This window comes from Oreochromis niloticus, linkage group LG5, assembly GCF_001858045.2.
Source record: "Oreochromis niloticus isolate F11D_XX linkage group LG5, O_niloticus_UMD_NMBU, whole genome shotgun sequence".
NCBI lineage: Eukaryota > Metazoa > Chordata > Actinopteri > Cichliformes > Cichlidae > Oreochromis > Oreochromis niloticus.
This window is the reverse complement of record NC_031970.2, coordinates 19,457,602-19,469,212: the sequence shown is the minus strand read 5'-3', so window position 1 is coordinate 19,469,212 and position 11,611 is coordinate 19,457,602. Positions and strand designations below refer to the sequence as shown.

General features: G+C 38.6%; 1 protein-coding gene and 1 long non-coding RNA gene across 2 annotated transcripts in view; one reads left to right on the top strand and one right to left on the bottom strand.

The window, feature by feature from the left end:
- Positions 1-11,611, bottom strand: part of LOC109202267 (uncharacterized) — a 712,495-nt gene that overhangs the window by 272,815 nt on the left and 428,069 nt on the right. The gene's annotated exons all lie outside the window — the stretch shown is intronic.
- The window catches only part of iars1 (isoleucyl-tRNA synthetase 1), a 56,365-nt gene that overhangs the window by 36,932 nt on the left and 7,822 nt on the right, over positions 1-11,611 (top strand). The window contains exons 20-27 of the mRNA XM_003454548.5: positions 1,448-1,568; positions 1,798-1,889; positions 2,303-2,380; positions 2,911-3,032; positions 5,507-5,609; positions 6,324-6,407; positions 8,970-9,144; positions 10,933-11,042. Coding sequence (XP_003454596.1) covers positions 1,448-1,568; positions 1,798-1,889; positions 2,303-2,380; positions 2,911-3,032; positions 5,507-5,609; positions 6,324-6,407; positions 8,970-9,144; positions 10,933-11,042 — 885 coding nt within the window. The remainder of the gene's footprint in view (positions 1-1,447; positions 1,569-1,797; positions 1,890-2,302; positions 2,381-2,910; positions 3,033-5,506; positions 5,610-6,323; positions 6,408-8,969; positions 9,145-10,932; positions 11,043-11,611) is intronic.

Sequence of the window (11,611 nt, the reverse complement as noted above, 5' to 3'; positions counted from 1 at the left end):
ATGAGTTGATTAAAAGTTCAGATTCAAAAAGATGAAATAGTGCAGCACCCGTGTGTGCTCAAACGTTAGAGCCCATGAACTCCAACATATTTGATTAAGAGCAATTGCATCCTCTCACTGCATTTCCCTGCAATCTATCTGCTGTCAAGTCTGTTTAAAAATGCCAAAACGCTTAAAATACCTTAGAAATTGTAAAGAGCAGATCTTAGTTCTTGAACCATTTTAATATCAGGCTGTTTTAGGTGCTTTACAGTCAGAAACAAGAGTCTGTATAATACATGTCCAGAGAAGCAGTTGCCTCTTAATATCTTTCTGATTAGTGAGTGCCAACTGCAGTTATAACACTATGCATGGAGATGGCACAGGTATCAAAACTACAGCAGCAACTGCTTTCCTTCCCTGTAGATGGTACACGTCAGCATGTTCAAACTGATATACCACTATTTTATTCAACTGACTGTGCCACAGTTTAGAAAACGGCACAACTTCTGCAAATCACCCATAAAACTAACCACATCTATGAGTTCTATTTAAGGATTGTGCTCATACGCAATTTATACCTGTTTAAAAAATGTGGTCCATAATGCTGCTGTCATACAAGAGGTGGAATGGTTGGAGATTGTGGCATGACCAAAAAGTTGGCACTGCGCATATTGTGAGCTTTGGTTCTTTTTGCCTTTAAACTGGTGCCTTAAAAAAGGAGGCCAGGTTTGCGACCACTTGCAATAGGACGACGATAAAACAGCAATAAAAAGGAGTCAGTCAGCTATCAGTCTGCTGTTGCAATTGTGTGCAATCTGTTGTTGAGGAATTGGCCAGTTGTATGCACAGAAATTCACATTAACTGCTTAAGTCAGATATAACCTTTCTTTTTATAGGAATATTATGGCAAAGAGACATGTTGCAGGCGTCTTGGGCTTGTTAGTGCAGGCTCAGATTGTTTGCAACATGTTTGCAGTCTGTCTGCATTTATAAATTAAATAGCAGTTATTTACAAACCTTCACTAGCATGTCAGAGTGTGATTTGAGTCAATCTGAGTCGAACCAAGATTGTTTGGAGACAGGTTGCCTCCCACCAAGATACTGGTGTGATGACCTTGAACCGCCCAGAGGTTGAGAGTGTGGCATGCTCTACCTCTGGGCTAAACTACTTGCAGTTTGTCTTTGACAGCAAAAAACAAAACAAAACAGCACAATCAATGGGTAACCACAGGTTTTCCTTGGTCACAAGGAGACTCCCATCTTATTTTTATTCTGTGACTGAGCTGTAAGCGTGGACGTCCAAACTACTGCTGCTTCTACTTTTCTTATTGATGCACGAAGCATATTTTTGGCAGGTTTTCTAATTCTTCACCTCGTGCTCTTGTAAGAGGAGCAAATAGCAATAATTTGCATCTGTGCTTGAGCAATGATTTTATATATATGGCTGTATGTATTTACATCTTAGGAGGAGAATACTCACTTCCTATACAATGAAAACACAGCAAAGAAGAGCGACAATATCATGGACAAATGGATTCAGTCATTCACGCAGTCCCTCATCCAGTTCTTCAAGGCTGAGATGAACGGTGAGACAGACGCTCTTAACACATGCAAATGTTTCAGTCATTTTACGTGATAATGACTCATAATTCTCTGGAGACATATCCTAACCCTAACCTTCAACCAGCAGGGGTTGAGTCCCCACCATCATTAATAGATTTATATCTAACTTTTATACCCTTAAGTCCTGCGTGCAACTATTTATGATGTTTCTCTTTCCAGTGTAATTAGTCTGACAGTTTTTTCTGGTCACAGCTTACCGCCTGTACACCGTTGTGCCTCGCCTGGTCAAGTTTGTTGACATGCTCACCAACTGGTATGTCAGGACCAATAGACGCCGCCTGAAGGTGAGATCGCAGCTCTAAATCTGTTCTTGTTTTTATTTAAAGAAGATGTGGGTGAAAGCAAATGATATATCACTCATACTAAACTCTAAATGATGACTCAAAATATTACTGTATACAAAAATAGATATACATATTATTACACTTTGCAGAATATTTTCTTTATTTGGTGCAGAACACAGTCTTGTAATTACTAAATGAATAGTATTAATTATTTATTTAAACTACTGTTAAAAGCATCTTCAACACATCCTTCACCTGTGAACATTTTATAGAAGTGCGTTTTTAGCCATGCTTGTGAATAATTGGTTCATTTCAACTCAGGGCACATGCACTAATGTCAGCGAGGGCATTTTTTTAATCTTTTTACTGTTCCAAGGGGAAAGAACTTATTGATGTGCATGTGAACTTTATAGGGCGAGAGTGGCACTGAGGACTGCTTGTGGGCGCTGGAAACCCTCTTCAGTGTTCTGTTCTCCATGTGCAGGCTGATGGTGAGTCATCCGCTTTCTGTGTTTTAGTGTGTGTGAGACTGAGAGAGGGAGAGAGAAGAGATTGCATGAGGAAAATTTCTTGTGGTGAGGTTGTTCTTTTGTGTATGCAAGAAATACAAGCATAAAGCTGCTATTGTAAAGGTGTGTTTGTGCACACTTTACTATGAATAATTCATGAGTAGTAGGAGTTTTTATTTATAACACATTGATGTTTGCATGTGAGGCATGAGGCACGCTAAGAAGCAGTAATCCTAACACAGATCAATACAGATCAGCTGTGTGGTATACAAATTAATTAGCCATGGTTGGAATAGAAGAGAATCACATAAGAAGGACACTCACAGTGGCACAATTCTGTTTGATCTTTAGTAACAATTAAGGGGGAAAAAACTACATAAAAATTGTGCTTCGGACTTTTAGACCTTCTTGTCTGAAAAATGTAAATTAACTACAGTGTCACTCATCCAATAAATTTTCCTCTTTCTCTCAATCTCTCTCTGTACTTGCTTTCTTGCCTTCTACCCCTTAAGGCTCCTTTCACACCCTTCATTACCGAGATGATGTACCAAAATCTGCGTCACCTCATTGACCCTGCTTCTGTCGAAGAGAAGGACAACAGCAGCATCCACTATCTCATGCTGCCTCAAGTCAGGTTGGAAAAATCCTTTCAGTAATGTGAGAGGAATTTTTTTTGCCACTTAATGTGTTTATTATCATTACTGTCAACAGTAGATCACATGGATACAACAAAAACAGAATTCGCAGCCGAGGGGACTCTATTGAGCGCCGCTCAGCTCTGCAGTGTTTTTGTCACTGCTGTTCGGGGAAAAAACAAAAACACCAGGTGAAAGAAAATGAAAAGAAATCACATGGAATGGGAGAAACGTTGTTCATTTAGTAGCTTCAGTTCCAGATCCAGCTATCAATAGTTGGTGGAGACCCAGACAGAGCTAAATAGAGGGTAATTGATGATAAATCCAAATTGCTGGAAACACAGTTGAAGATGGATTCTGATATTGTTTAATGATTTGAAATGAGGAACAACCTTTCTTGAATAAATATTAGATGGTTCTCTAAATCAGGTTCTCATCTATAGATAATTCAAGTATATTTTGATATAGATAATCAGCTGACCTTTTAGTAATACAGAAGACAGAAGTAACTCTTCTGTCTTGGACTGCAGCTGGCAGCAGTAGTCCTTGTTCTGCTCTGCAGTCTTGGTTAGTTTGGCATAGCAGCACATGAACCATGCTCTGGTCGGAGTGGACCTCCAGCTCACAGCAAATCTCCCAGAAAGCAGAAAAGGTCTACCATTGCTAGTGGCAGTTCATCATGGTGTCATAAAAAGTAAAGAGGAAGTACTATGGGGTGGCAGGTTAGCATGACTAAACTTTTAAAACAGGATTGAAGAATGTGGGGAACCACCTCCAGCTGCAAATATATTCTACAATTTAGGTGCATAATTAAACTAAGAATCTGAAAGTGTTCTTCAGCCATTTTAATCTAACCAAGGTCAACTGGGTTCATTGGCTTTTCTTGGCACATAGCACTCAGCAGCAAAAACAGAAAGCACACTTGTGTTAGCTCCTTTTCTGAGAGGATATCCACTGCTTATGTAGTCTAATCAGGGTCAGCCACAGTGTGTGGCTGTACTTTACCACAATTGTACTGAACTCTTAACTCTTCAAAGTAGATTTGGAGGAGTTTTCAGTATTTTCTTTGTAATTTCCAGGCTTTTCTCATTCTGTCCCTTAATTCCTGTTGTTCTTCAGCTTCATCTATTTATCTTTGATTGTTTACATATTGAACACAGTGACCCTAGTTTTTAAAAAATGTGCCCCTCATTACATTTTAAAAGAAGAAAAACAATTCTTAAGCATTCTTAAAATTGCTATTTAAATGGAATAGCCATCTAAGACTCTTTGATATCAAGAGATACTTTTGCAATTGTTTGTTCACTGCTGTTTTCTCTAGAAAATGAGTCTAATCCTGTTTGGGGTTTTTAGGGTAATGTCTTTTTCTGTCTTTGGACAGTGTTATAGTAGAGATTTTAGAAGAGGCTGAGAAATATTCATGCAGAATTGCACAGACCCTTTCTTGATTGTCGGCCCTGCAGAATGGATATAGCTCACAAAATGTGTTCTTTTCATTTCCTTTCACTTCAATTACTCCAGTAAAAATTGTGGCTTGGCGGCTGATCAGTTTTGTAATGCCTGGGAGGAATTTCTAATTGCCCAAACTTAATTGCATCATCTTTAACTATAAAAAAGTTCTGACGTGATTAAATATCCATTTGATTTAGCATAAGGAAAATAGTTTGTGTAATGGTTCATATAATCTCCCCTGTCACTTAGGCAGCCCTCAGGGCTGATGCTTTATTAGCTGCTTGTCCTTCCTGCTGTCAAATGAGAGTACTTCACCTTCCTCCCAAAGGTCAGCTACCAATCAGCTGGTGGGAACAGCCGCTCGTCAATCACCTCATTAAATGATTGGTTGTCCCTGGCCACCCACTCCTCTTGTTTTACTCCAATGTGATGTGCACACTGAGAAGGCACAAGCCACAAGTAAATGAACAAGCATTGTGTATAGTTCTGTGTGCCTGCAGATAGTTAGGGATAATATTGCTGTTATGTGTGATTATTAGTGGCTGAACAGCTCTAATTTGAATTCAGAGGTGGAAGTCTTGTTGTACCTTATTAGTGGAGCTAAATAGATGGTTCTGAACTCTGTCTTTTATATATGCGGTACTGACCCTGCTGTTCTCTAGTGTTTTCCTCAACAGATAACTCAATTAATTTCTTAAATCACCATTAACGAAAGATGAGGATTGCTTTTAGTGGTAAAAATGCTGCTGTCCACCCAAGTATTCCCTACATAGTTTTACAGAATCATGTATATATATGCTAAGAGGATGTGTTATTGTTATGAGTGGAGACTGAGGTCACATGGCTTAAATGAACAGAGCTCAGTCACTTCTAGTTTCAGTTGATGGTATTCCCATTCCCAATCTCATTCTCTCCGGTGTCACAGAATAGGCTGAGTTATCCAAACACTGATTCTCTCACTCGGTGCTGCATATGGTAACATGAAAAGTATGACACTCAATATTTAATTCTGTTTTTACAGGGAGAATTTGATTGACAAGCGCATTGAAGGCGCCGTCTCTCGGATGCAGTCTGTGATTGAGCTGGGCAGAGTGATCAGAGACAGGAAGACCCTGCCTGTCAAGGTAGATTACCATTTTGACCCTATCCACTTCTGTAATCCACCGGGATCTACATTGTACCTACTCTATAGGAAACATGATTTAAAATGTGTCAAGAAGAGTCTTTACTCAGTGGTCACTTACTTCATTTCTCCAGGACTTTCATGCGCATTTTACATTGTTTATCAGTAGATTCATCCATTGCCTTCTTATGGTGTGATTGAAAGCAAACACAAAAAGAGACACAATTTAAACACAGTCAGACTCAATCAGACGCGATGTAATATGGACCATGTCTGACTCAGGTCCTGGATCATTTCCTGAGTTACTGCCATATTATGTTTGTTTTGCTTGGTAGTAGTATTCTTTATTTATTTTGGGTAAAAATATTTTTTTTTCATAGAAGACTCAATAAATGTAATTGTCCAAATGTAAATAAAAATAATAATAATAATAATGATAATAATACTATATCGAATATTCTGTTTTAAAAAATGTATCCAATATATAGCCAAACACAGGATTTAAGAATTGCAGTTTTGCTTTTTGTTGCTCATTTTCTTGGAATTGCAGTAGATGAACTCTGTGTCAAAATGTACTTACTTTTCATACTTTAACAAGGTTTATGATGAATCTGTATTTTACTAAACATCTAAATGTAGCTGTAGGTGTATGCTAGTTTGTGTTGTGCATCCTTTTTCTTTAATGTTGGTTTTAGCTTTTTGGTTTGCGTTACAGTACCCGTTGAAGGAGGTTGTAGTCATCCACCAGGACCCAGAGGCTCTGAAGGACATTGAATCACTGCAGAAATACATACTTGAAGTAAGTAAATTAGAAAAAGTAAATAGACCACCCAACCGTTCAAACATTTATATTGTATTGTGTATTCATATCCTTTTTTTTTTTTTGGTAAATTGAGGAGATTGATTTGCTTTTACCCATGTGCTGTTGGAGGGGGTATTTTCTTGTCACTTTCTTGCAAAGTTTTTCCCCAGCCTGTAATTTTGTTGCTTTACTGTGCTTTGATCAGTACTATTTAACTTATAATCTAAAGAGAAACATCCCTGGAACCGTGTTTACACTCCAAAGCCACTGCTGTTGATTTGATAGAGGGGATGAACATCAGAGGGAGTACATGTTCACACGCTACTTGGATCTTTAGCTGTAATTGAAATTTCAGTGTCTGTTTCGTGCAAAAAGAGGAGCGAAGCACATGCCTCTAAATGTTCTTTAACATTTGATCTACCCTAGTTGCCACATTTCTCAACTACAAAGTGCAATCACAGGCATGTTTTCTTTTTTAAGAGCATATCATAAGTCTTCTGTGTACCAATGTCAGTGTGTGCTTATTTGCTAGACAGTGAGGATCGATTCAGGTGTTTAACAGGCTTGGAGACTAATCCCCGTTGTCTTTAAATCCTTGAAGTCCTTACCTTTTTATTTTTCCAACAAAAGAGGACATTATAGTACCGTCATAAAGAAGAATGTTCTCACCGTTGCAGGATTTTTGTAAGTCTTTGTTTCTTGAAATTGGAAAATTGATTCAACCCCCCACATGACTGCTTTGACGAACATTAACACATCTTTTACAGAAAAGAGCTTCTGCTGCACCTTCTGCTGGATCCTCCGAGCTTTATCTTAGTTCTAGCCACTTCTTATCTATCACTGTTTGATTTCTGGTGGGGAGGACATTTAACCTTGTCAGCCTCTAGCTTTCCCGCCAGTAAACAAGGTTTATTCAGTCAGAATTGAGAGCAGTGGAGGCCTTGCAGCCCGGTAAACAATCTTTGGAAGCTGAATTTTTCTATTTTTTCTTAATTTCTATAAAACCACATTAAGTATAGATTCATCTTTAACCACAACAAATATATTTTATAGGTTTGACCTTTTTTGTGGCCATTGTTCGTGTGTCTGACATGACGAGTACTTAGGAGCAAGAGAAATATTAACTAAGATGCAAAAAACGATTTACATATTTTTATTGTCCTTGTGGAACAGGTAAACATTTAATATATTTGAATGAATTCTCCTAACATTCAGGGAGGAGAGGTTGGAGGCAGAGTGAGATTGGCTGTTGTGGCCATCTGAATTTTAGCTTGGGTCAGCTTTGCTTTGTTGACAGTCTTGTTGGTGACTCTGTCAGCTTAGTTTCCTCTGAGCTTTATGTCAAATATGAAATGAGTTGCTTTTTTGAGCTGACAGCCTTCCTTCATTGTAATGCACCAGCACACTAAGTCATCACACACACATTCCCCTACACAGACTCGCAGAACCTCAAAGCCATATTTACCCTCAAGATTAAATGGGCTATTTTTTGTGAAATCAACCCATTGATAGAATCCCATTTTAAGTAAACTTATATTTTCAACCCCCCCAGTGCCCTTAAGGTTTATACATCGACCCTCTACAGTAAGCTTATCTGTGCTCTCTGTCAGCAAGTCAACTGTGCTAGAGCTCGATCTCAGTCACAACCTACAGCATTGTGATTGACTGGACCCATGGATGGCAAGGCCGGGCGGGTGTCAGTATGGCAAAATTAAGTATCGCTGATATGACTGGATCACAGATGTCTCTCTCTCCCCAGACTGAAAAATGAAATATTGACTGAAAAGGGGGGATGGCTTATTGGAGATTTACAGATTGACTGGCTTACTGACTATTTGATTTCAGGGCTGATGTACTCTTTGAGTGAATGGTGATCATTTCTGACTTGCCCTTTACAACACTGGTATATAAAGTTTTTAACTTTTCTATTGTTTCAACTGAGTAGAAGTATCTGCTTGTTTTCTACATAAATAAACAACTGAAGCCCAATGAGTTTATTGGCAGGCTCACATTAATGGTCCTTTCTGATCTAATGGGAACAGCCTTTGTAATGGGCAATGAATGAACATTTTTAAAAAGTAAAGAAGGGATTGGACAAGGACCCTTCAGCCATGCTGCACAGTTTGTCTGTTTGTTTGGAACAACAGCGCCAGAACAGCCAGCTGATCCAAGCAGTCAGGAGATGCATAAATCAATCATTTATCAGTCAACTTCTATTAACAGCAAAGCTTGAGTCTATAAATCTTGTACATTGTGAGTGTGCATGTACGTATTCATATGTGTAGTAGTAATACAAGTACAGTAACTCCCCTGTAACAGTTTACTGTAGTTTAGGTTTTGCTTGAAGTATACCAGAATAAGATGTTGGTATGTCATTACAGTGAATTTTATATTGAGTTCCAAGCACATCCATAGTACAAGTGACCTACTGCACAGTGTTTTTGTACCTGTATCAGTCTTGGGCAGATGACATTGTATTCCCCAGTGTGGGATATTAACAATTTTGCAGCCAACTAAAAGACAATGACATGGTGTGTTTGACTATTCTTCATTCCCTAGGAGCTTAATGTGCGACAGTTGACACTTTCAACAGACAAGGACAAGTATGGTATCCGCCTGAGAGCCGAGCCAGACCACATGGTGCTGGGCAAGAGATTAAAGGGAGCCTTCAAAGCCGTCACTGCTTCTATCAAGGAGCTCACCAGCGAACAGCTTGAAGCCTTCCAGAAGAAAGGTAATACTCTGTGCCAAAAAGACAATTTGTGACTAAAAATAAATAATCACAAAATTGTTTCAGCAGTGTTGATGAAAATTAGCGGCCTTATGTTCTGCATTGACTTCATCTTTATGTATCCTTTTTTCACTGTTTACTTGTTTTCTAGTGGTGTTATCATATTATTAATCAGTTGGCAGTGATATTACTAAACAAATAATGAAGTGGTGTAGAACAGTCAGTTGGTGTTAACGACGAATCCTCGACGAGGAAACCAGTTTATCCTCTGAATCCAAACCCTAGCTGGTCTGGAACAGGGTAGGGATCAAAGCAATGCAAGGTATCTTGTCTCTCCAATTATAGAAAGATGAGGAGAGCCCCCAGAGTCTTTGAGGAAGGAGGCAGAAGAGGTCAGCTGGACTGTGGGAACTTAAGATTTCCAATCACTTGCATGTTTGAAGTCCAGCCAGTTGTGAGGGGGAAAAGAAGCGATGCATGGAAAGAGACAGATGGTAGAAAAATGTTGGAGAGAGGGCACAGAAAGAAGAAAATGTTTATAGTACTACAAAGTTACAGTTCATCAAATAAAATCAAACGCAAGCCATGATGTGAAACTGCTTGCTATTAAACTAAATGGAAGCTATGAACAACAGAAGTCGTTTGTTTTTGGTTTGCAGATGAGTTATATTGATCCACTAGTGGAGCATTTCTCTGTTACCATGGAAAAAAGCTAATGGCTCACACTTGAGTTGAGTCCACTTTTAAACTTTTGCGTAATTTCCATGACTCTAAAAGCGAGAGATTGACCGTTAGGCTAGAAAGTGATTGTAGGTTGTGGCCAATATTCATAACCTATACCTTTTGATGCTATTACTTTCATGAGGTGGAAGAATAATGGTTAAGATAGAAGATGTAAAACAGCAACAAAGCAGGGAGGGACAAAGGAAATTAAAGCGTGGAAATCTCAGATTAGAGAGAAATGGAGCGACTGTTTCACCGAGCCTCCGGGTGAGGAAAAGTGAAGAGGACAGGAGAACACGGTCATGGGTTTTAGTCAGAACAGAGATATGGGTAATTGCTGCCACTGGCAAAATGGAGATATGAACCTGAGCAGATTGCATTTGCTGTATTGTTTTAAAGCTCAGATCTAGTGCGGATGCAGCTAGAAAGACTTAAGTTTTAAGTAGTATTAAAATACAAACAAACATCAGTCCAGACCCCAGAAAACAAGAAAACAAATTAACTTTCAAGTTATAAATGTAAAGAGAGCACTTTATTCATTGTGATTAAAACTCAAATCTCCTTTAGAAGTCCTGTCAGGAGATGAACTCTTCCACCAAATCATCGGGCACGTTTATTTAAACAGAGATATAAATAGGTTTAATCATTTTTAACAGTGTCTGCAGCCAGCTTTGATTCATTTACAACACACATCAGCAATCATTATGGCAAACCTTTTTTAAAACACTTAGAAATAATCCATTATCTCTTGCCAGCACAGTAATCCTTGTAAAACTAGACATTAGAATAGAAATGCAGATATTTTGTTGCATTAATTTATTATCAGTAATTTTAATCATACACTAAGTATAGTGTTTAACACGGTTATACAATCCACATGTCATCCTTTTTTTTCCTTAGGAAAAGTTGTTGGACTAATTACTATTTATTGAGATTAGAAAAGAAAAGATTTGTGGTAACCAACATTTTTTTACTTAAAATACTCGAAAACTTTGTTTATCTAGGAATTGATGAACGTTATATTGCTAAATATATATATTTATGATTAATTATCTGGTTAATTTGCAGGCTCCATAGTGGTAGATGGTCATGAGCTCCACGAGGAGGACCTGAGGCTGATGTACACTTTTGATCAGAGCTCAGGCTCTGCACAATATGAAGCACACTCTGATGCACAGGTAAACCCAGTGCTCTTGGTATTACAACCCTGTATCCAAAGAATTTTGGCCACAGTGTGAAGTTTAGATAAAATGCAAGGAGGAGGTCTTGCAACCTCTTTGCTTTGGCTACCTGTCGATGTTGACTATATTCAGGTGCTCAGTGTAATGTTACTAGATCTAAAAAAAAAAAAAAAAGAACTACTCTGCTGCTGTTGCTACACCAAGCTGCCACATACTGTAAATGCATTTATGTTTCTTTACTGTGAGTGTGATGTATGAAGTCATTTCGCAGCTAAGTGGAATCAGTATATATGCATTTCCCAGAGGCCCTCTCTAATCAGTGCTCTTTCAACCGCATACATGCCACACGGCTGCACCTTAATACCAGTTTACTGAGCTGGCTTTTTAATTCTCTGTTGCTCACTCGCTCACACCGACTCTTCAGCTTCCATCTGTCTGACGCTCTGTTCTCTCTCATATTCTGTTTCTCCATTGTTTTATGTGTACATTCACTCCTCTTTCTCTCCTTCTATCCATGATAAAATGAGAAGCAGGCAGTATATCCTTTACTGCTGCCTGGATGTTGT